At 41.7% G+C, this 25252-nt stretch overlaps 2 protein-coding genes and 1 pseudogene across 3 annotated transcripts in view; 1 reads left to right on the plus strand and 2 right to left on the minus strand.

The window, feature by feature from the left end:
* Nucleotides 1–53: 53 nt before the first annotated feature.
* On the minus strand, nt 54–15096 carry PHAX (phosphorylated adaptor for RNA export). Its single transcript, XM_027098946.1, has 5 exons — nt 14533–15096; nt 12066–12679; nt 9618–9738; nt 6888–6971; nt 54–1319 (listed from the first exon to the last, which is right to left on the minus strand). The coding sequence occupies exons 1-5, from the start codon at nt 14626–14628 to the stop codon at nt 1050–1052; spliced, it is 1185 nt and encodes a 394-aa protein (XP_026954747.1). The 5' UTR covers nt 14629–15096; the 3' UTR covers nt 54–1049.
* A 5616-nt stretch (nt 15097–20712) lies between these two features.
* LOC113615926 (60S ribosomal protein L23-like) lies at nt 20713–21216 on the minus strand (annotated as a pseudogene).
* A 1786-nt stretch (nt 21217–23002) lies between these two features.
* ALDH7A1 (aldehyde dehydrogenase 7 family member A1) overlaps nt 23003–25252 on the plus strand; it is a 39181-nt gene continuing 36931 nt past the window's right edge. For both annotated transcript variants that reach the window (XR_003431160.1, XM_027098958.1), the window contains exons 1-3: nt 23003–23207; nt 24492–24545; nt 25093–25158. Coding sequence is in view for 1 of the 2 variants with exons in the window: in XM_027098958.1 (XP_026954759.1) it covers nt 23016–23207; nt 24492–24545; nt 25093–25158 (312 nt within the window). In the remaining variant the exon portion in view is untranslated. The remainder of the gene's footprint in view (nt 23208–24491; nt 24546–25092; nt 25159–25252) is intronic.

Genomic DNA, 25252 nt, shown 5'->3' on the forward strand with positions numbered 1-25252 from the left:
GCAATTTTATGAAAGAACATTTGAGATTAAAAAATAAAATCACTTGAAACTCATTAAGGACTGCCAGAACTCCACTTTTATTTTTGCATTCTTTATGAAAAAAACGTAACCAATTACCATTTCCTTTTCTTTCCCTGCTTACTTAGCTTCAACATCAATGATCATGTATTTCAGAAACTACTGAAAGACTTCAAGTACACTGCTGCAAAGAATAGCTAATAATTGCTCCCTACATATTTTTGCTTAATCTATTTTGTAAACTGTAGTCAACTCCTGGAACATCTTAAGTAAACTACCTTTATTTCCTTAAATAAAAATGAATAATTTTAAACATCATGCAGATGAAACATTTTTAATACCTAACTTCCTTAACATAAGGTAAAACAGTCTTAGGCAGGCTGTCACTGGGAATTTTTTAAATGTCATGATAATTATGCAGGTATGGATCATATTCAGTATTTAACATATGACCAAGGTAACTAATAAGAGGTCAAAAACAAAGTTAAAGTTAAGCACAGATACTTCTTTGAAAAGCTTCTGATGTTTATTTACTTCTGCACAAACAACTTAAGTGGGAAGAGCCACTAGTATAAACCTATTTTTAGTCTCTATTATTAAAACTGCTTAAGAGTTCTTAGAACACAGAAAAACTAAATTTGAATGCATTTGTAATAGCTTAACAATTTAGGTCTTAGGATCTTTTAATGGAATGTTTGAAACCAATCATAATTCACTGCAAAGATAAATCAGAAAAAGAAAACAAACTTTTGAATGCTATGTTATAATGACCTGGACAAAACTGATTATCAACTAGTAATGATTAGCACATGCAATAGACTGAGAAATTAAATCCTCTGCTATATACTTTTGTCAGACATGAGAAAGTTTTAAATGTTCTTATTGCATTCATCTCCCACATATTCAATTTTATTTAAGACAACAGTTCTCTCCAGATTTTTGGGTTTATCAGTGCAAAGTAAAATAAAGCAATCTCAGTAGAAATGGTTTATTACAATGTTATCTTAGAAAGGCTTATTTCTCAAAATGTCCTAAAAGATGTCCAAATCATGAGAATGATCAACCTCAATGGCCTCCTCTGCATCCAACTTTGTTTCTCCGTGTCCTTCCTGTGATTCATCAAGAGAGGCCAGGGCCTCATTTGTGTCACTTGCAAAAGTCTCTCGTGATGTATCATCATCTTCTAGAAAATTTAGGCTTTTAATAGCTTGTTTCATCTTTTTTCCCAACACTTGTGTTCTTCTCTTCTTAGCAGCTTTTTTATTTTCATATTCCTTTTGATTTTCAATGTAGAAAATGTCCTACAATAAAGGAACAACTTTAGTAAACAAGAACTACCATTTATTGAAAGCCTGTTGTAAGGCAGACTCTTTATATTATCTCCATTTTCCACACACAAAAAATATTAGATTCATAATTGAACACAGAGTCCAAGATATTTAATAAATCCTCATTGCAAGTTGAGAGGATGAAGCTATGATTCAAACTCAGCCTAGTGTTAGGTCTAGGGTCCATGCTTATTATACCATATACATCAATCTATAAAGGTTTTCTAAATAGAAATATACAGTAGAAAAATCATATTGTTTAGGATTTAAATAAAATATATTTTATCACAACAAAACAAAGTCTTTGGTATAATAATTTACTAACTCTGAAATGTCATCATAACCACATGTTATATGCTAAGAAACTGGCCAGGCCCGAACTGTGTGACTAAATATGATCATGTAACCTACACAACACAAGAAAAATTCCAGCCCTTAAACACTGCTGTAATTAACATGTGAGACTGTAACTCTCTGCCAAAAACTTTTATCACAAGGCATAAAAATGATATAGTCAGCACTTGGATTCCAGGGTGCCAGAAAAAGGATTTTATAGTATGAAAATATGAGAATCTTCTACTACAGGGTTTTTCAAGTATGGCACTACTAAAACTGCAAACCAAGGAATTCTTTGTGTAGCAGTCTGCTGTGTGCATTGCAGGATGTTCAGCAGCCTACCTGGCCTCTACCCACTAGCACACCCACCCCACCACCAAACGGTGACAACCAAAAATACCCCTAGACATTGCCAAATATCCTCTGAGAGGCAAAACTGCCAGTGAATGAGAACAGTTCAAGTAGAAAATACATTTCCATTAAAACACTACATGGAAAAACAAAATAACTTCTGGGAACCTTGATACAGATAGATAAATATAATTTTAGAGGGTACAAAAAAAAAGGGCAGGGATCTAAAGAGAAGGCAAAAATGATGATGCTAATACAAAAAAGATTCAAAGATTTAAAAGAGAAGCTAGTACAGGCAGGACACACTTTTCGACATCCTATTATATTCTAGGAAGTGACTCTTAAAAGCTGTAGCCAAGGGCTTCCCTGGTGGCGCAGTGGTTGAGAGTCCGCCTGCCGATGCAGGGGACACGGGTTCATGCCCCGGTCCGGGAAGATCCCACATGCCGCGGAGCGGCTGGGCCTGTGAGCCATGGCCGCTGAGCCTGCGCGTCCGGAGCCTGTGATCCGCAACGAGAGAGGCCACAACAGTGAGAGGCCTGCGTACCGTAAAAAAAAGAAGCTGTAGCCAAGTCAGTTCCTATTACATTCTTAAAGTGCATAAAGTGTAAATCCCTTCTTGTTTATAAAAAACATTATGGAGGATGGTGAGATAAAGGGGGCCCTCTGCTTCGCTAAATAGTAAAAGCAGCACATGGAATTAGCAGAGGAAGGAGTAAGGAACCCCGAAATGAATGCAATAAGGGAAAGCGTCAGAATATGAGAGCTTTGATGAAGAGAAGGAATGAAAGTGTTTGCTAAAGAAATGAGGATGGGGGTGGAGAAGGAGGGTACATATGTGAGAAAAAAGCGCAGGAAGGACAAAAAGGGTGAATTCAGAGGAAAATGAGGCCAGCTACCAATTCCTGAATGAGTACTTTTATGTGCCAGGCATTACGCTGAGAACTTGACACAGGTGTGAACTCTTTTCATTCACACAAGAACCTTATGAGGTGGGGATTATACTTGTTTTCAGATGAGGAAAGTGAGGCTCAAGATTAGAGCCAACAGGTAAAGGTATAAAGTCTAAACTCATAAATGATTTCTTCAAATCCATATTCTTAAACCTTAAACCTTCGCAAGAGTGTGATAATTCACAATTTTTTCAAGAGTCTACTTACCTTCAAGTGGAGCAATAGTAGAAGTATTTTCATTTTATATGGAAGCACATCCAAACATCTTGATAAAAACAATTCTAACTAGTACAATGCTTGGCAACACTAAATAAAATTACGAAGTTCCCCTTTTCCCTCCAAATATGGCAATCCTTATTAAAAAGGAATGTCATTCTCATGGGTTACGAATTTAAACAGAACTGGGATGACCCAAAGAAATGTCTTTGTAGCATATTATTAATGTTGTTACAACAAATGCAGACAACAGATAATCTGAGAGCAACTTTTTTCTCCCATCCATCTCTTTGTATAATTAACTCTGCAAGTTAAGAACCTGAAGTGCATACTATTTTCAGAGGGAGAACGTTATAGGTGGACTTATTAACTTTTTTTTTTTTCTTTTAAACATAGTCAATTTTATTCTCCTTAAACCACAAAATAGAGTCTTTGGTTGTAAAAACACCACTAGCTACAGTCTTGCCAGGAGGTCCTGGCTGGGGAGGGGGCAGTTAGCTGGCAGCCAGAACTCCTGAGGGAGGGACCTCTTTAAAATGCTGACAGCCAGGTGGCAGGGCCCCCACACCAAGTCGGGGGAAGCACCCCGACCCTCTAGGAGGGCACTGGGCCAGGCCCCGGCGCCGCAGCCGCACGGCGCAGCAGCTGCTGCACAGCACCACCTCCTCAGGGTCTGCGGCGCCGGCAGAGGGCCTGCCCAGAAGCACCACGGCCACCTCTCCATCCTCCTCCAGAAGACCGGGGCTCAGAGATGGCTCTGAGGACCTCAGCTCCTCAGCAAAATCTGGGGACAAGCGTCCCGGAGAGGTGCTCGTCTGGGGGCTGAGGTCTTCCCAGGGGGTCGGTGATGGGGTGGGCGTGGGCGAGGGGGCCTTGGCCAGGCACCCCAGGGGTCCCCGCTTCGCAAATTAACTTCTAACTATTCTTACTTTTTCTTTCTTCACCAACTTTGTATTGTCTAAAACAAATTATAAGGCCATATACCGAAACAAAATCAAATGAGAAAAAGTTGAAAACAAGCCCACTCAGTTCAGTTTTGGCTTCCAAGTTCTACAGACTGTGATTGTTAGCAATACAGTGACTAAAAGAATAATTATAACACCATTATTTGGATGGCACATGAAATTACCTATAATAAAATTATATCTGTCTTAGGCTTTTTCCTCTAGTAACAAAGATAGTCAATCCACGCACATACAGAAAATTTGGTAAAAAAAAACCCAGAAAAATCTTAAAAGACAAAACATTTATAATCCCTCACAACAGACCAAATCATTGGTAATATTTTGGTGCTTTAACTGCCAGTCTATTGTCCCATGCCTCTTTTTCTCTATAAATTTGTACCTTGTCGTTTTAAAAAATTCAGTTATTATTGCATTTTCTAATTTTCTTAAAATTGTTTCACAAAAATAGAGGCTACAGGATAGTTGTTTTATGAATGTCCCTATTAGTCAACATTCCCCTATTATTAGATACTACAAACGTTTCTGTTTATTATAATGCAATGTTTCTGGTTGTTCAAGATAAAAATCTACTAACATTAAATCTCCTTCTCCACAATGTGTTAGAAGAAATGAATTTCAAAGATAGGTGATTCAGGTCTTCCCTGGTGGCGCCGTGGCTGAGGGTCTGCCTGCCGATGCAGGGGACAGGGGTTCGTGCCCAGTCCGGGAGGATCCCACATGCCGCGGAGCGGCTGGGCCTGTGAGCCATGGCCGCTAAGCCTGCGCGTCCGGAGCCTGTGCTCCGCAACAGGGAGAGGCCACAGCAGTGAGAGGCCCGCGTACCACAAAAAAAAAAAAAAAAAAAAAAAAAAAGATAGGTGATTCAATGAAAACAGCATGGGTTTGAAGTCAGAGTCCTTCCTGTGTGATCTCAGACCTATCCTTTTTATTGCCCTGCATTTGCATATCAGGGTAATACCCAATGACAGACAGTGCCAGGCTGATGGTGAATAAATGTTATTTTCTTCTCTCCCGCTTCTGGAAATTGTCCAAGTTTAGTTGACAAACAGCTTTTCTAGACATCACTTTATTTAACTCCTTTATAGCAATATTAAATAGGCAGGACACATATTAAAGTCCTCACTTTATAGATGAGAAAATCAAGGCTGAGGGAGAATAAGCAATCTGCTCATAGTCATATAATCACTAAGTGGCAAAATTAAGATTAAAACCTAGATTTTGAATCTTAGAGAATTCTTTTCATCACATCATGCTATATCTTTGAAAAGAGTCACATTTTGCTATCTAACAAAGACCCAAGAAGAATGTTCCTTCTAAGTACACACTCTGATCAGGGGTTATACTGGGGGAGGAGGGAGAACATCATTAAGGTATAAGCTCTGTTCTACCACTCAAAAGTTGTGTTCCCAAGGAAATTCACATTGTTATAAATTTATTATCAAAATAATTGTTCCAATGAGGAAAAAAGTAGTTACAGAGTAGAGATTTCAAATGTGCAACAACAGTAACATTTCCTGTAGGAATTTCAGTAACAGATTTTTAAAAAAATGACTAAAAGTGAATAGCCAGAAAAAAGAAAAAAACATTGAGCAGATGCAAAATATGCTCACATGCAGCATCAGCTCAAGAGAAAAGGTTTTTATTTTTCTGTCATCATCAGCATTACATTAGTACGGCTAAAGCACATTCCTATGACCTTTATCACCCACTGTTATAATAAAGAGAATACAAAATTTCTCAAATATTGTAGCTGTGTTGCACACGTGTACCATCTCCTTCCTATGCAAGAAGACAGTTCTCAATTTTGATCACATGTGCTAAATGCGAGTCATGTTCCTTAATTAATAAATTAAAAGGTAACTGAATTCTGAGCTATGAAAAACCCACAGTGTATAAGATTTCCCATATGACATTCTGGTAATACAAAAATGATACTAAAATGCCTGGCTTCCAGTTTGTGAGGAATGAACAAAACAAATGTGTGAGCAGACAACAGAATGTAGTATTTCTATAAGAAAGCCATAATGGACTCATCAAAAGGTCTAAATCATGGAGAAAAATGTAGGATTAAACAGATCAAAAGACATGTAACAAATGGGATGTGGAAATCTAGATAGGATCCTGATTTGGGGAGGAAAAAAGCTAGAAAATACATTCTTGGGACAATTCAGGAAATTGGAATAAGGGCTAGATAGATACTGGGATGATGCTATGAAACTGTTCTTATTTTTCTTAGGTGTGGCTCTGTAGGATATTGGGAGATGCTTGTTGAAGTAATCAGGGCTGAATGTCATGATGTTTGCTCCTTATTTCCCAATGGTACAGAAAAAAAACTGTATAGGTAAAGTAAGAATGTCAACATGTTAACCACCCCTGAACCTAGGTGAAGGATATATAGGTATTCATCCTGTTGCTTTTTCATCTATTCCACGTTTGAAATTTTTCATTAATAAAAAGTTGTAGGAGTAGAAAAAAAAAATTACATGCTAAGAGACCAGGAAAAATTGCCATAAAAGAAATCTTGACCTTGGCTCTGAAAGGGAAGAAAATGAGGAGGCAGAGCTTTACCAAAGGCACAAGGTTTACTTGAAAAGAGACAATGAAAAATTGGTCAGTACAAGGCAGAGAAGGTAACAGAGATCAGTAGAAAATGAAGCTAGAGGCTGAGTGGGAGTTAAATTATGATGGATCTCAAAAGTCAAGGACGTTATTGTTTCTACCTTAATTTGTTCCTCACTGATACTAGGAGTGTTCTTCAGGAGATTCAGGAAAACTCCACCTGGTGTTCTTCTTCGACTACCATTCTACAAAAAGGAACAGAAAAATGATCCTGTGAAGACTCTTCCAATGAATGGTCAAAGCAACTTTTAGAGACATTCCTAAGGAGATATTAAGGTCTACAGTACCACTCCAGTTTAACTGCAGTGTCCTTCTCTCCTCTCCAGACTTCCATTTGCTCTATTTCTTTTCCCATGGCATGTATCACTTCTTGGCATACTTGAAGATACTACATTTATTCTTTACAGACTGTTTCCCTCCCACCCCCTACTACAACATAAGCTTCCTGTGTCTAGAACAGTGCCTGGCACACAGCAATAGAGAACTGTACAAGGAAAGAATGCATGCACCAAAAGAAAGTGAATTTGGACTTGCATCTTCCCAACATTCAGTAGATTTCCATTAGCTCACTGGTTTTATTACTACTGTATTATTACTACAGTATTAAAATTTTGATATAGGGAATTCCCTGGCAGTCCAGTGGTTAGGACTTGGTGGTTTCACTGCAGGGGGCCTGGATTTGATCCCTGGTTGGTGAACTAGTATTCCACAAGCTGTGTGGCACAGCAAGAAATTAAAAAAAAAATTTTTTTAAAGTAAAATATTGATATAATCTATAACTTCGTGCTCAACTGAATGAAAATCTAGGTACCTTAAACAGTGACACAAACAGGGATGCCAGTACATTCATGATTATTATAATTTGTTTTGTTGTTAACTTCTGGAACCTATGTTCACAAGCTGTTTCCTCACCCAGTGCTATCACTTCTAACTGGTTTCTTTTCTCTCTATTTCCACAGCATAATATTTAGTCTCTTGTGATGTTATTATTCAAATTCATGAGAAACAAATAAGAAGGAAGCCATTCAATCTTCATCCTCACCCTGTGCTGAAAGCTCAATTAAATGAGATCTGCAAAACCATTCATTCTATGGGATAAACTGCTACTGCTTGTGATCTGGCCCCAACCAGAGAAGTGCTCTTTATGCCATTCTGGAGCAATGAAGTATTTTTTAACTGTTTTTTCATTTTTGCTTCCTCAGCCCCAGAAGCCTCTTTAGACATTTTGTTTCCTATTCACTCCTACCACCCATGAGATTTTAATACTCACAGATATACTTTATATTTATCTGTCCTTTTTACATAACAAGATTTTTGGTTTTTTTACCCCCAAGAACCAGTTTCCAAGAATGCATGAATTGGGCTTCACTGGTGGTGCAGTGGTTGAGAATCTGCCTGCCAATGCAGGGGACATGGGTTCAAGCCCTGGTCTGGGAAGATCCCCCATGCCGTGGAGCAACTAGGCCCCTGAGCCACAATTACTGAGCCTGCGCGTCTGGAGCCTGTGCTCTGCAACAAGAGAGGCCGCGATGGTGAGAGGCCCACGCACTGCAAAGAAGAGTGGCCCCCACTTGCTGCAACTAGAGAAAGCCCTCACACAGAAACGAAGACCCAACACAGCCATAAATTTTAAAAAAAAAAAAAAAAAAAAACCAAGCATGAATTAAATGAGCCAAAAGTAACATTTCTTTTTAAAAAAACAAAGTAAATTTATTTATTTATGGCTGCATTGGGTCTTCGTTCCTGCGTGCGGGCTTTCTCTAGTTGTGGCAAGCGGGGGCTACTCTTTGTGGTGGTACACAGGCTTCTCATTGTGGTGGCTTCTCTTGTTGCAAAGCACGGGCTCTAGGGCACGTGGGCTTCAGTAGTTGTGGTGCATGGGCTTAGTTGCTCTGCAGCATGTGGGATCTTCCCGGACCAGGGCTCGAACCCGTGTCCCTTGCATTACCAGGCAGATTCTTAACCACTGAGCCACCAGGGAAGCCCCAAAAGTAACATTTCTGCTCACCACCACTAACTAAATTCTGGGCACTGTGGTAAGTGTATGCATTATCTCATTTAATCCTTATAATAGAGGATTAATCCCATTTTATAGCTGAGACTGAGGTCTGAGAAGTATCGATAATTTAGCCAAATGTCACATCTAGTAAGCTGCACACCCAAAATTCAAAACCAGGTACCCCAAATTCCAAAACCCATATTCTCAAAATCTGAGCTTCCAGTTCCCCCCTCCAGACCTTTCTTAAAATTTCAGCCTTAATGAATCCTATAAGAGATCTGTTGTTGACTGCACACTAACAGGCTACAATTTAGGTATATTTTTTATAAGTAAAGTATTAATTGCAAAAACTGACCATACTGAATTTTTAAATTTTTTTTATACATTTATTTGTTTTTTATTTATTTTTATTTTTGGCTGTGTTGGGTCTTTGCTGCTGTGTGCGGGCTTTCTCTAGTTGCAGTGAGCGGGGGCTACTCTTTGCTGTGGTGCACAGGCTTCTCATTGTGGTGGCTTCTCTTGCTGCGGAGCACAGGCTCTAGGCACGCGGGCTTCAGTAGTTGTGGCGCACAGTCTTAGTTGCTCTGCAGCATGTGAGATCTTCCCCGACCAGGGCTCGAACCCTTGCCCCCTGCATTGGCAGGTGGATCCTTAACCACTGCGCCACCAGGGAAGCCCTGAATTTTTAAATTATTAATGAAGGTTTTTTAAAGTCTGAAACACACTGTAATAATTTATAAATAAGAGAACCAACAATCAGAGACAAGGGCATTTTATTAAAAAATCACATGGAATAATACAAAAGCAGAAAGAATGAAGCAGTTAGTCTTACCATTATAAAAAGGCCACCATTTTGTTCAACTTCAGCAGTTTCCATCAGAAGTTCAATTGCCTTTTTGTTCCCAATTATCCTCACTACTCGGGCTATCAAATCTTTCTTTGGTTCCTGCAACCTGATGAGGAACAAATGAAGTAATATTAAACTTTTTATTTGTTGCAAAAAGTTGAGGAAATCAACTTTTTTAGTTGATTTAGCTAGGAATCAATTTAGTTCCTAGCTAGAATTAACTTCTCATTCTAATAACATTTGCTTTCCAAAATCCCCAATATTTAACCTTGGAATCACTGACATGGAAACATTCCTATCTTGGGTCACCCAAGGAGATCATAACCTCCAGGATCCACCTCAAGTCTCATAACTGGCATCTTCACTTTGCCTTATTGGATTATGGCATATTTCAAAAGAAACATGCACACATAGCAAGGGGAATGCAAGCCTAAAAGCAAAAGAAGATACAACCCGTCTACTCTCATCAAAACAAATAGCAAACATATACCATGCTTTCTCAAAGTTAGCTCTCCTAACTCTAGAGATGTCTAAAAGCTTTAAAATGGATTGGATTTTTCCCTCATGGGCTCCCTGCCTCAGAACAAGGAAATAGCTAATATTTACCAAAGGCTTATTATGGGATAAGCACAATCCTAAGAACTATACATGCATTATATCTCAGTTAACTCTCTCAACAACCTTATGAAGCAGATATTATTATTTTCATTTTACCACTGAGAGGTAAAAACTCAGGGAGCCTAAGTAGGTAGCACTTCTGACATCAGAGCCCATACTCCATAGAGATGAAGGAGCATTAATATTACAGAAGTCTTACCAGTTCCCTAACCAGCCCTGGCTTCTTTTGTTTCTTCTGCTGTGGAAAGAGCAGTAGACTAGGAACAAAGGGGCTAGACTTTAGTTCTAGGTCTGACACTTATTAAATTTGTGACTTTGAGCAAGCCACACAACTACCGGGCCTCAGTTTCCTATTTGTAAAGTAAAGGCTTTGGTTTACAAAATCTCGAAGTTCCTTTCCAGAACTCAAATTCCAAACTCCCTCAGTATTTTAAAAAAATCCAGTATGAGTATTGACAGGCTTGCCTGGAAAGTAAATACTTGTTTTCCTACTAGCTATATTACTCTTGAACCTTACCTGTTTTCAGATTTGTGACACTGTTCACTAGTGATTTAGAGCTAATAAAAAAGTAAGCAAAATTTCAACTTTTTATTTATTTATTGACCTCCCCGGGCGGCTTGCAGGATCTTAGTTCACCGACCAGGGATCAAACCCGGGCCCATGGCAATGAAAGTGCCAAGTCCTAACCACTGTACTGCCAGGGAATTCCCAAAATTTTAACTTTTAGTATTTCTTGTTAAAAATACATGAAATGGGCTTCCCTGGTAGCGCAGTGGTTGAGAGTCCGTCTACTGATGCAGGGGACACGGGTTCGTGCCCCGGTCCAGGAAAATCCCACGTGCCGCGGAGCAGCTGGGCCCGTGAGCCATGGCCGCTGAGCCTGCGCGTCCGGAGCCTGTGCTCCGCAGTGGGAGAGGCCACAGCAGTGAGAGGCCCGTGTACCGCCAAAAATAAATAAATAAATAAAAAATACATGAAATGTAAATTTACCATACATCAAGCAACTCTACTCCTATTTACCCAAAAGAAATGAAAATCTGTGTCCAAAGATGTGCACGTGAAAGTTCATAACAGCATTATTCATAATTTCCCAAAAGGGTAACAGCCGATATGGATGTGTGCGTGCATATGCGTGTGCGTGTAAATAAACAAACTGTTGATTCCTGCTACAACATGGACGAATCTGAAAAACACTGCAGTAAGTGAAAATAGCCAGGCACAAGAGACCCCATACTGTGATTCCATTAACATGAAATTTCCAAAAATGCAAATTGATAGCAACAGAAAGTAGATTAGCAGTTACCTGGGAATAGGAACAGGAACTAACTTCAAATGGGCACATGGTATGAGGGATCTTATAGGGTGATGGAAATGTTTTAAAAGTGCTTTATGGTAATCGTTGTACAACTGATAAACTTACTAAAAAAATCAACACTTGAAATGGATGAATTTTACCACATGTATACCATGCCTCAATAAAATTGTAAAAAAAAAAAATTCACGAATGCTTGAAAGCACTCCAAAAAACCTACATGATTTAAAAGGATATGTTTTTACCTAAAGAGTTCTATAGCACTAAATGGAAAGAGTTGCTCAAAAGTTCATAAAAATCTGCAAAATTATCCTACCAGGTCTGCCCAAATTTAAGAACATCCAGCTATATTCATATAACCACATAAGCCTAGAGTTCATGCCTTGAATTTAAAAATTTCAAAAAGGAATACCATTGTCAGTGTATTTGGAATCTGTGTTATTTCTCATAAATGGAAGACAATTGGTCAAGCGCTCACTTGTAGACAAATTTAAATACTCACCTAAAAGAAATTTCATCAGCCACTTTCTCTTGAGAATCGTCCTCTGTGATCTCATATCGGCCTTTATAGTTCATTTCTAGTCTGTCTCCTAGTCTGTCTTTGACAGGTCGTTTCCTTTTGAGATGACCTTGCCCATTTTCCTCCTCCTTTGATCCCGTTTTTTTGCCACCATGCATATATTCATCTAGCTCTTTGTCTAATTCTTTTGTGTGCTCTTGGGATTCCCTCTTAAGTTTCTTAGCAAGCAAATAATTGTACGTCTCGGATTCTCTGCTTCTGTCAATAGTGCCCTCCATTCCCAAGATACCAAGTTCAGTGGCCACTGCATCTTGATTCTGTTCCTGCAGCACAGCACCCCATATGTTGTTAACCTTCTTCCCTCCAGCAATAGGCGGTTTCTGGCTGCTCTGGTCAAACTGAAAAGGCTCTGGTTTGGGAGGAGTGTTAAAACATTTTTGTCGTTTGCGCTTCCAGAGAGAGCTATCATCATCTGAATCCGAAAAACTCTCCTCACTTGAATCCACACTTTTAACAGTCCGATAATGTGATACTGGAGCACACACTGTTGCAGTACTCTGGAAGGGCCTCACTGCACAGTCCCCACCTAGTGCTTTCTGCAAGTGAAAGAAAATACAATCAATTCCATAAAACATATTAACTCCACACATCATGTGCTTTTTTTTTTTTGCGGTACGCGGGCCTCTCACTGTTGTGGCCTCTCCCGTTGCGGAGCACAGGCTCCGGATGCGCAGGCTCAGCAGCCATGGCTGACGGGCCTAGCTGCTCCGCGGCACGTGGGATCTTCCCAAACCGGGGCACGAACCCGTGTCCCCCGCATCGACAGGCGGACTCTCAACCACTGCGCCACCAGGGAAGCCCCACCATGTGCTTTTTAAAAAATTATTTAGGGATTCAGCTGGACCATTTTGAAGGAGAAATGATCTTCAAAGATCTCTGAAACCAACTGAGGCCCTGCATTTCTAAAGGTCTACATGGAATTTCCTTTTTTTTTTTGCCTGCGCCGTGCGTCTTACAGGATCCCTGTTCCCTGACCAGGGATCGAACCCGGGCGGGCAGTGAAAGCGCCAAATTCTAACCACTAGACCACCAGGGAACTCCCTGGAATTTCCATTTTAAAAGCCACAAATTCATATTTCTATATAGCTAATACAGCACTTAGTTCTAAGACCCCTTTTAAAAAATTTCCAAAGCTTTTAATTCTCACCTTTAGAAGATTTTCAATCTTTTAAGTTATTGTCAGAATGTTTGAAAATGACATACACGATGTTACTAGCAGTTAAAACAGAACTTGTTTTCTTCCTTTCCAAAGATGCCTGCCATGCATTTGATTACATCAACTGCCTTTATATGGCTTTGTGACTATGTTCCTTTTAGACTAGACAGTAAACTCCTATGTGTAAGAATCTCCGACAAATTACTTTTAAAACTGCAGAGTCCGTGGCATTAAGTTTACCAAGTCATGGGTCAATCTATATAAAACAAACTGAAAGAGACTGAAAAACAAAATATTTTGGTACCGATTTCCTAAGAAATTTCTATGCAAAAGGAATCACCTTTGCTTTTTCAACTAAACATTAAACAAAGTATTTGTTAAGTCCCTAATATGTGCTAGAAATGGGGGTGGGGTATTTTAAGTCTAGAAGGTAAGTCTTCCTATTTTGAAATAATAATGGCACTAACACTTGTCAGCCATTACTCAGGCTCCACTGAATCCTGACAGCCACCCTATTACTGTCGTACTATTATCATTCCTATTCTAAGATGGGGACACCAGGCTAAATGACCTGTCAGAGGTCACACAGTGGCGGCGCCAGGATTCGAACGCGGGTAGACTGGCACTAAAGCCTTCTCAAAAGAGCTTGCTACTCAGTAGGGCGGCCAAGACAAACGCCTACTTAGAAACCTGGGAAGCTAACACAAAACCCAGTGCCACGTTATGGCATGACGAAGCTAGGTTCCAGGGGAATATGGAAGACCAGGCCTCTGAGCAAGTGATGAACTTCATCCCTGGTCCTCACTCCCTTTCTGCTCAGCGTGCACATGAGCGCCACAGGCTGTTTGCGGGCAGAGGTCCCCAGGTTCTACATTTTCGGCAAAAAAATGCCCTTCCGAGACAACCTAGCGGCGCCGAAGTGGGGAAGCCCGTAGGTTTAGAAAACGAGGAGCGGAGCACTGGAGGCGGGGAAGAGGCAGCCGCAAGCCCGCCTCCGGGAGACAGCCCGCCTCGCGGAACCCGCTTCGCAGCGAGACGCCGGGCTAGGTTCGTACGGCCTCCTATCCCCGCAACCTCCCTCGCTCCGCGCGCCGGGCCGCGGGACGCCCGCCCGCCCCTCACCCTCCCCACCGCACCAGCTCGCGCGCCGGGCCCGGGGACGACCACCCCTCATCGCAGCCCGCGCTCCGCGCTCCCGGCCCAGAGTCACCCGCCTCCCCCCCCTGCACTCACCGGCACCTGCAGCGGCCTGTCGCTGGGTGCCACCGTCATGTCGGAATCCGAGTCAGAAAGTTGCCCATCTTCCATGTCGCCTGCCTCCTGCGCCATCTTCCCGCGGCGCGGTGCAGCGGGCCGAGAGGGCACTTCCGGCGGGGCGGCGGGCTGGTCCGGCTGGCTCTGACTGGTCGGGCGCCCCCGCGAGGGGGGCTGCTCCCGCCCCGGCGGCCGGTGGACCCAGACGCCTGGGTCGAGGCTCGCAGATGTTGCGTCATCATTGCAACCCGCTCGCTTAACGCTATTCTGGGAGAATGAGTCCTCTTCTGCTGCAGCACTCTGGCGCGTTCCCTACCGACCTGTTTCCGGCAAACCTAAAGATGCGCATGGATGGCAGCCATGAGGGGTTTCTCCCTCGGCCTCACAACCCTCGCCTGGATGCTCTGGGCAGGCCTTCCTGCTTCCATTCTTGCTCCTCTGTGATCCACCGTGCATGTAGCTTCCCGGGGAACCTTCCAGACGGGACGTGAGGTCACCGCCTTGCTCAGACTTTCCAGGGCTTTCCTCCGCACGATAAGGCTAGAGTTCTCAGCACTGCCAGCAGAGCTGCGGGTGTGTGCCTGTCTGGTGTCCCCCTCCGGCTCTCCAGCCACGCTGGCGCTGCTCACGTTGTTCCTCTGGCACCCTTTGTCCTTTCCCGGCCCAAGGGCTTTGCAGTTGCTGTTCCCTCTGCCTGGCTGACTCTCCAACACCCGACACCCCGTTGTTGCACAGGTTATGCTGTCTCATGATTCAGGATTCTGATTAAATGCTACCTTCTCAGAGAGGTCTTCTTCAACCACCCTCACTAAAACAGGGTCTCTCCTGTCACTCTCAAACCGTTTTTTTTCCCTCATGGCATCAATAGTCATATGTGTATTTTAAAAAATTTTTGTCTGAGCTCCCCACTAAAATGTCAGTTTTATTCGCTGTTGTTTCTACCTGCGAACATACATGACTTCTTGTACGTAAAGATGGTCAAGAAATATTTGATTTTTTTTTTTTTTTTTTTTTTTTTTTTGCGTAAAGGGGATCTTGTTATTTGTACCTTTTCCTATTCTGCTATCTACTTTAAAAAAGAAACAATATTGGGGTCCAGAGGTTGGGACTCCGCGCTTCCACTGCTGGAGGCTGGGTTCGATCTCCGGTCTGGAGATAAAATCCTGCAAGTCGCGAGGCGCGGCCAAAAAAAACAATATAGAAGTTTATCTGGACACCTTTCTATACCAGAATATAAAGATCTAGCTCCTTCATTTTAATGACTCCCTAGTTTTCCATTGCATGAAGGTAGCCTCATTTTTTAGTCTCTGATGGTTGTGTTTTGCAATGAACGTGTCTTTTTACAAACTTGTTTTATTATTTCCTTAGGATATGTCTCTAGACTGTATGGAAAAAAATGAATTTAGATTTTTGAAATGTGAATTTAATACCTATAAAGGAATTTAGAAGTCACCTGGTCCAATTTATTTTGACAACTGAAGAGAGTTTACACAGCTAAGCTAGTGAAGACCTGCGTCTTGATTCCAGGTCTCCTAATTCTTAGACAACTTTATTATTTTACCTTTTCTGCATAGAATTACAATCCCCCTACAACTGATTTTTGTGCGTGGTGTGAGGTAGGAGTACATTTTCATGTTATTATTAACATTTTACTATGTGGTATGGGAGGCAGCTAAATACCGTAGAATGCATACAATAGCCAGCCCCTCACACTAGAGACTTTCTCCAGTGTTTTCCACCAGAAGAGTTTTAGTTCTTACCTTTAGGCCTATGGTCCATTTTGACTTAATTCTTATTATCTAGCGGGAAGTAAAAGTCAAGGTTCCTTTTTGTGTGTGTGTGCCTGAATATCCAAATAATATAGCACTATCTGTTGAAAAGACTGTTCTTTCTCCCTGGAATTTCTTTGACACCTTCATTGAAAATCGACTATATATATGAAGGTTTATTTTTGAGTACCCTATTCTGTTCCATTGATCTTTATGTCTATCTTTACACCAATGTGACACTTTCTTGATTACTGTAGCTTTATAACAATTGTAAAATTGTTATAATAGTTGTTAAAATTAGGTAATGTAAATTTGTTCTTTTTTTTTCCAGAACTGTTTTGGCTATTCTAGATCCTTTGCCATTCCATTTAAACTTTAGACTCTGCTTGCCGATTCTGGCATCTTGGTTGGGATTGCATTGAATCTACAGTTTAATTTGGACATTGGGGAGACTATCTTAGCCTGATGCCATTGAATGCAGGAATCATATACTGCTAATCAATAACTCTTCTTCTTCTAAATTCTGGGCTCCTAAACCACTAGATAGGTAGTATATACCCTGGGAGAGAATGCAGTGATTAGAGGATGTGAATGGTTGGTCCTTTCTGAGAATAATTTTCCCCATCAAGTAATAAGCCAGCATTTTAGTTGCAGCATCATTTTTTGGTTAGCTTGATTAATATGAGCCTGCCCAGAGCAATAGTTAGTGTCATTCACTCATGCTCTGTTAAATCAGATTCTGAGTTTACAATAATGAAATTTTATGTGATTTCTCCACTTTACTGCTGCCTTGGGGCAAGCATGCATTATCAGATCAAATCCCTCCGCCTTCTGGCCAGCTATTGTTGAAGAACAAAGACAGCTAGTATTCATGAAGACTTCCCAAGCACAGGTCATTTGTACTTATGCTGTGACTCCAAAGTCTTTGTTATAACCACCCTATGATGCCTTTGATAAGTCATTTGAAAAGCAGAATTGGCCATTTGCTAACTTCTCCACTTTTCATAGAGAATTGGATCAAGGTGTCCTGAGTTTAGTCAGTACATTTAAATTTCTATAGGGCTTTGCAGTTTTTACATATACTTTCATGTACGATCCATTTAATTCTTTTTCAAGTAGGAAATATGCTTTCATATGATTCATTTAATTCTATCTCTTCGTGCTTTGCCCCATCAAAATTCATCGATGGTGATTTTTCCTGACCTCTTATTGGCAGGCTAAGTGAGTTTTGAAAAAAGAAGGTAGAAGAGAGATGCAATCCCTATTTTCCATATAGGCAGTTGCTGGTGTCTATCATCCCAGAACTGGTTTAGAGAGACAGCCATGAACCTCTCTTCTTAGTGAAGAGAAGGAAGTTAACATTCCTTGAGAGCATTTATGTGTTGCTTCTAAAATTTAGTGCATCTGTAAATGCCTTTTCATTTTTTGAATCAAATGGAGGGGAAGAGAATGGAAGGATGTGGTGTTAGGATACGTGTACAAAGAATCTTACTGGCAGCCCAGAAAGTGAGGAGAATTAAATTCTCCATTAAAATGTTTGGGAATTAAAATGAAGGAAATTAGTTCTTCAGTCCTAGGGGTGGATGGAAAACAGTAGCTGGGTTGTTGATAGAGGTTACCAGTGCTGGACAGGGTATCCTTGCTTTGTACCACAGAGGTGTGTTTATAGTTTCATTTTTTCGTTGATGTAAATGTATGTGAGCCTGGTAGGATGCTGGGAATTGTGGAGCCATGCAAGGATGAGTCAGAGATGGTCCTTGCCTTAATGGGGAAAAATATAACATTTTCAAATGGAAGCATCATTCAGGTATCTCCAGCACTTAACTACAGTTTCTGATAGGTGCTTGATACATGCCGATTTCAACATGGTTTGTTGAAATCATTTGTGTCATAAGGATGGAACAGATAAAGCTCAAGCATGAATGCAGGGATGGAAGGAAGGGTTTTACAGGTAGAGAGAACAGCAAGGGCAAAGACACTGAGAGGAAAACACAGGCTTTGTATAGAAACATACAATGACTGTCTGGTTGCAGTGTGGAAGGCCACAAGGCAAGTCCACTTGGAATCACTGAGACACCTTATTAATTCAATTGATTTGAGAGTGTGTGTATATTTTTAACTCATGCCTAAATCATGCTGACTGAGATGGTGCTATTTCCCTTATATAGAGTAAGCCCAGTTATTGTGGAATTAGATGGAAGATGGGATGGTGGAGGGGTGGGGTTGGGGTGGAAAGAATATTGCAGGAAGAGGTGGGATGAATTGGGAGATTGGGATTGACATATATACACTAATATATATAAAATGGATAGCTAATAAGAACCTGCTGTTAAAAAAAAAAAAAGTAACCCCCCCCCCAAAAAAAAGTTGCAGGAAGATAGAAGAAATGGAGAATAAAGGAAATTGATCAAAACTGTCTTTGTTCTTCAAAAGCAAGAATATGCCCAGGCAGGATATTTAAAGGGAAATGCCACAATTTAATATTTTTCATTCTTTAGAAAACTCTAATTTATAATTTAACAAAGTGGCGAAAACAAAAAATCCTCTCTCCTCCACCAAAACCCTCCTCCTTTGGCTACTCCAGGAAACAGCAGTCACCATCACTTTGGGAACTGGTTAGAAATACCGACTCTCAACTTACCTCAACATAATAAAGGCGATATATGACAAACCCACAGCCAACATCGTTCTCAATGGTGAAAAACTGAAACCATTTCCACTAAGATCAGGAAGAAGAAAAAGTTGCCCACTCTCACCACTATTATTCAACATACTTCTGGAAGTTTTAGCCACAGCAATCAGAGAAGAAAAAGAAATGAATCCAAATCAGAAAAGAAGTAAAGCTGTCACTGTTTGCAGATGACATGATACTATACATAGAGAATCCTAAAGCTGCTACCAGAAAACTACTAGAGCTAATCAATGAATTTGGTAAAGTAGCAGGATACAAAATTAATGCACAGAAATCTCTTGCATTCCTATACACTAATGATGAAAAATCTGAAAGAGAAATTAAGGAAACTCTCCCATTTACCATTGCAACAAAAAGAATAAAATACCTGGGAATAAACCTACCAAAGGAGACAAAAGACCTGTATGCAGAAAACTATAAGACACTGACGGAAGAAATTAAAGATGATACAAACAGATGTTCTTGGATTGGAAGAATCAACATTGTGAAAATGACTAAAGTACCCAAAGCAATCTACAGATTCAATGCAATCCCTATCAAACTACCAATGGCATTTTTCACAGAGCTAGAGCAAAAAAATTTCACAATTTGTTTGGAAACACAAAGACCCCAAATAGCCAAAGCAATTTTTTTTGTTTTTTGCGGTACGCGGGCCTCTCACTGTTGTAGCCTCTCCCGTTGTGGAGCACAGGCTCCGGACGCGTGCAGGCTCAGCAGCCATGGCTCACGGGCCTAGCCGCTCCGCGGCATGTGGGATCCTCCTGGACCAGGGCACAAACCCATGTCCCCTGCATCAGCAGGCAGACTCTCAACCACTGCGCCACCAGGGAAGCCCAGCTAAAGCAATCTTGAGGAAGAAAAATGGAGCTGGAGGAATCAGGCTCCCAGACGTCAGACTATACTACAAAGCTACAGTAATCGAGACAGTGTGGTACTGGTACGCAAACAGAAATGTAGATCAATGGAACAGGATAGAAAGCCCAGAGATAAACCCACACACATATGGTCACCTTATTTTTTATAAAGGAGGCAAGAATATACAGTGGAGAAAAGACATCCTCTTCAATAAGTGGTGCTAGGAAAACTGGAAAGCTACATGTAAAAGAATGAAATTAGGGGCTACCCTGGTGGTGCAGTGGTTGAGAATCTGCCTGCCAATGCAGGGCACACGGGTTCAAGCCCTGGTCTGGGAAGATCCCACATGCCACGGAGCAACTAGGCCCGTGAGCCACAACTACTGAGCCTGCGCATCTGGAGCCTGTGCTCCGCAACAAGAGAGGCCGCGATAGTGAGAGGCCCACGCACCGTGATGAAGAGTGGCCCCCACTTGCTGCAACTAGAGAAAGCCCTTGCACAGAAACAAAGACCCAACACAGCCAAAAATAAATAATAAAAATAAAAGGAATTCCCTTAAAAAAAAAAAAGAATTAAATTAGAACACTTCCTAACACCATACACAAAAATAAACTCCAAATGGATTAAAGACCTTAATGTAAGGCCCGACACTATAAAACTCTTAGAGGAAAACATAGGCAGAACACTCTATGACATAAATCACAGCAGGGAGGGGGCTTCCCTGGTGGCGCAGTGGTTGAGAGCACTACGGTGGTTGAGATTCACAGCAGAATCCTTCCTGACCCACCTCCTAGAGAAATTGAAATAAAAATAAACAAATGGGACCTAATGAAACTTAAAAGCTTTTTTTTTTTTTTGGAGAAAATAATTTTTATTATCATTTTTTTCTTTTACAAATACACCGAAGAGTCATGCAATGCTGTCAGCATTGGACTCAATCCTGGGCCACAAGTCTGCACATTCCTTTGCAACTGGTCCTGTGATGGCAGAACATTTCATCTCGCCTTTATTGTTTACTATGACCCCTGCGTTATCTTCAAAATAAAGAAACACACCATCTATTCTCTGGTATGACTTTCGTTGTCGAATTACCACTGCTGGATGTACCTTCTTTCTGAGCTCTGGTTTGCCTTTCTTGACTGTGGCCATCACCATGTTACCCACACCAACAGCAGGAAGTCTATTCAGTCGTCCCTTGATCCCCTTCACAGAGATGATATACAGATTTTTGGCTCCTGTGTTGTCAGCACAGTTGATCATGGCTCCAACTGGAAGACCCAAGGAAATCCGGAATTTCGCACCAGAGGACCCACCACGTCCTCACTTCGACATCTTGAACGCCGGAAAGGGACAAAAAGGAAGTAGGTATAAAGGACACTGAGATCTCAACTCCAACGCCCCACCCAATCTGGTCACGTCGAAACTTAAAAGCTTTTGCACAGCAAAGGAAACCATGAACAAGACAAAAAGACAACCCTCAGAATGGGAGAAAATATTTGCAAATGAAGCAACTGACAAAGGATTAACCTCCAAAATATATAAGCAGCTCATGCAGCTCAATATCAAAAAAATAAACAACCCAATCCAAACATGGGCAGAAGACCTAAATAGACATTTCTCTAAAGAAGATATACAGATTGCCAACAAACACATGAAAGAATGCTCAACATCACTAATCATTAGAGCAATGCAAGTCAAAACTACAATGAGTTATCACCTCACACCAGTCAGAATGGCCATCATCAAAAATTTACAAACAATAAATGCTGGAGAGGGTATGGAAAAAAGAGAACCCTCTTGCACTGTTGGTGCGAATGTAAATTGATACAGCCACTATGGAGAACAGTATGGAGGTTCCTTCAAAAACTAAAAATAGAACTATCATACGACTCAGCAATCCCACTACTGGGCATATACCCTGAGAAAACCGTAATTCAAAAAGAGTCATGTACCACAATGTTCATTGTAGCTCTATTTACAATAGCCAGGACATGGAAACAACCTAAATGCCCATGGACAGGTGAATGGATAAAGAAGATGTGGGGCTTCCCTGGTGGCGCAGTGGTTGAGAGTCTGCCTGCCGATGTAGGAGACACGGGTTCGTGCCCTGGTCCGGGAAGATCTCACATGCCGCGGAGCAGCTGGGCCCGTAAGCCATGGCCACTGAGCCTGCGCGTCTGGAGCCTGTGCTCTGCAACGGGAGAGGCCACAACAGTGGGAAGCCCGCATACCACAAAAAAAAAGAAGATGTGGCACATATATACAATGGAATATTACTCATCCATAAAAAGAAATGAAATCGAGTTATTTGTAGTGAGGCGGATGGACCTAGGGTCTGTCATACAGAGTGAAGTAAGTCAGAAAGAGAAAAAAAAATACCGTATGCTAACACATATATATGGAATCTAAAAAAAAAAAAAGGTTCTGAAGAACTTAGGGGCAGGACAGGAATAAAGACACAGACTAGAGAATGGACTTGAGGACATGGGAAGGGGGAAAGGTATGCTGGGACGAAGTGAGAGAGTGGCATGGACATGTATACACTACCAAATGTAAAACAGATAGCTAGTGGGATGCAGCCGCATAGCACAGGGAGATCAGCTCGGTGCATGGGGATATATGTATATGTATAGCTGATTCAGTTTGTTATAAAGCAGAAACTAACACACTATTGTAAAGCAATTATACTCCAATAAAGATTAAAAAAATACAGCAGGAAAAAAAAAAGAAATACCGACTCTCAGACCCCAGTCTGGACCCACCAGATCAAAATGTTCATTTAACACGATGGCCAGGTGATTACTCGCACATTTCAGTCTGACAAGGCCTGCTCTAACCTACTGTATTGTAGAGCCAATATTTTGCTGAAAAAAAATTCTAGCTGCTGCCGCTGTTCCCAGTCTCTTTCACCAGATGGCAGTAGCCCGTTCACTTCCTCCCAGCCCCACTGTTTCAGGCCGGTGTTAAGCTCCAGGTTACAGCTCCGGGCTCTTGCGGAAGATCCAAATAGGCAGGGAGACGCCGAGGGAGGGGGCGGACCCTGTGGGCGGGACCGGACCTGCCCAATGGGTTCCTCCGGGTGGGGGGCGGGGCCCTATTTCAGCTGCTCCTCCGAACGCAGGCGCAGTGCGCCTCCCTGGTTCAGTATGTGGCGAGTTCCCCGTCTGCTCTGCGTGTACGTTCCAAGGAAGAGCAAGCTCACGGGACCTTTGAACAGGCCTGCCGCCTTCATGTCCACTCTGCTCATCAATCAGCCCCAGTATGCTTGGCTGAAGGAGCTGGGGCTCCGCGAGGACAACGAGGGCGTGTATAATGGAAGCTGGGGAGGCCGGGGAGAGGTATGCGGGTGTCCCGGGCAATCTCTGCGGCCTCACTTCGCCCCGGGAGGCCGGACACGCACTGCCCAGCTCGAGTCCCCACGGACGCCGTCGGCGGTTGTACTGGGTGGGAAGTTTTGAAGTCCACAGTAAAAGTTTCCTCACGTAGAATGTCTTAAAAATACCGTTAGATTTTAGGTCCCGTGTGTTATGGAGAATCGAGTTCATTTTGGAGCTGGTTGGGGTTGAAGTTCCCCCGCATACTTGAAACCGTGCCGGCAGAGTTCGGCACTCTAGTGAGAACTGCCACACGCTTAGCGGTGGAAATTATCGGAATTTTGTGCTTGACTGTGGCTCCTCACATGTGAGGTGCGCCACAGGTACTGTTTTACAGTATAGTTTTGTCTTGTCTTTTCTGAAATCCTTTGGAATGCAAGCTCGGACTTGCTGAAATCCTATCATGTTTTCATTGGGCTCTGAGCTTCCTTGAGGGCTGGGTTTTCAGCGTTTCTCTATTTCCAGAGCCTGACACCGTGCTTGACACCCAGTTAATGTTCAATAAAATGTTTTATAGAGTAGTATGGAAAGGTTAGGTTATTATCACCTAGATTTTTTTGAGAGCTGCATACAGAAGAAGGCTTTTATAAGAAAATGTTATGTAACATTCTGATAGTTTGTTGAATGAACCTGCTTTGTTAGAGGAAACACATCTTTTAGTTATCTGTGACTGTAGGAGATGCAGGCGGTTTTAATTGTTCCCCAAATCCCCCCTCCCCCATTGGTGGTTTCAGCCTGTTTTTCCTGTGGTATCCAATCATTAGATTCATGGATAAATACCCTCTCCTGAAAGCCTTTTTTAAAGCTACACCTGGGTTCTTTCTTTATAATTGACCTCTCCAGTTTGTGTGGACACAGGCCTTTCCCATGGTTGTCTAGCTTTGGCCATTTCACCCCTTACCAGAGGGTGGGCAGAGTAAGGGAGAGAGGGAATAAGTTAAACTTGTAACTTTGCTCTGTTGTTAATGGAAATAGAGGCAAAATAATGGATTACATTTAGGCTTTTGTTTAAATACCTAGTATTTAGAATGGTGAAGGTGGGTTTTGCAGAAAAGGTTGTTCTGAATGTTCAGGTCAGAAATGAAAGCTCTGTAGAGTCGCTTATTTGTAACAAGTTAGTGTAAAGGTTCTGAATTTGAATATTGTGTCTTAGCCTCTTTTTTCCCCTTTTTTTCTTCCCCCATTTGATCTGCTCCCCCAGTTTGGGATTACATTTTCTATTTATGGTGGTCGTCTTTTTGTTTTAAGGTTATCACCACCTATTGTCCTGCTAACAATGAGCCGATAGCGAGAGTCCGACAGGTAAGTGGGTTTGTTTTTTTTTTAAATGCAGAATGCCCACTGGGAGTTTGTGCCAGTGACGACGAGCAATACAACTTTTCAAAGTCAAAGAATAACGTTTCTTTTTAATGTAACATTTAAGAATATCTGAGGGAGACTGTCGATGGGGGTGTGTGTGCCCCAGAAAAGGTGAACCCTAGAGAGGACTCGGGAGGGGGTCCATTGAAGGCCATGCTTCTGGATCACCTGGGTACTTTTGTTAGAATGAATGTTTTGACCTCTTGAATCTGGGTTGGAGCCTGAGGTTCTGAATTTCTAATACACGTCAGGTATTGCTCACAGATGAGGCTCCTGGACCTTGCTTTGAGAAGCAAGGTTTTAAAAAGCACAGATTCTGACTTACTGAATTCCAGCAAGTTTTTGGAAGTGTAGGCTGTGAAAATCATTTTAAACCACAAATCTTAGGGTCAACCAGAGATTTTACAATTCTTTTCCAAAAATCTGTGTTCTTAGAAGATCATCACTGCCCTTTCCTTTACCCTTTGTCTCCCTCCAAATCTTTATTTAGGCCAGCATGGCTGACTATGAAGAAACTGTAAAGAAAGCAAGAGAAGCATGGAGAATCTGGGCGGATGTAAGTATGGAGGCCATGGCACGATTACCTACTGTAATGACGGTGAGATAAGAGACATCTGATGAGCAGGCCAGTGCCCCCTTGCTGAAACAGG

Source organism: Aethalodelphis obliquidens, unplaced genomic scaffold, assembly GCF_003676395.1.
Source record: "Aethalodelphis obliquidens isolate GAN/ISIS:26980383/991018 unplaced genomic scaffold, ASM367639v1 scaffold4, whole genome shotgun sequence".
Taxonomy (NCBI): Eukaryota; Metazoa; Chordata; class Mammalia; order Artiodactyla; family Delphinidae; genus Aethalodelphis; species Aethalodelphis obliquidens.

What these genes read in the sequence shown, in the direction of transcription:
- PHAX (XM_027098946.1), bottom strand. Translation starts at nt 14,628, where the DNA reads ATGGCGCAGGAGGCAGGCGACATGGAAGATGGGCAACTTTCTGACTCG. An exon ending in ATGGTGGCCTTTTTATAATG is followed by an intron (nt 6,972 to 9,617) that starts GTAAGACTAACT and finishes TCCTTTTTGTAG; the next exon opens with AATGGTAGTCGAAGAAGAAC. An exon ending in TCAGTGAGGAACAAATTAAG is followed by an intron (nt 1,320 to 6,887) that starts GTAGAAACAATA and finishes CCTTTATTGTAG; the next exon opens with GACATTTTCTACATTGAAAA.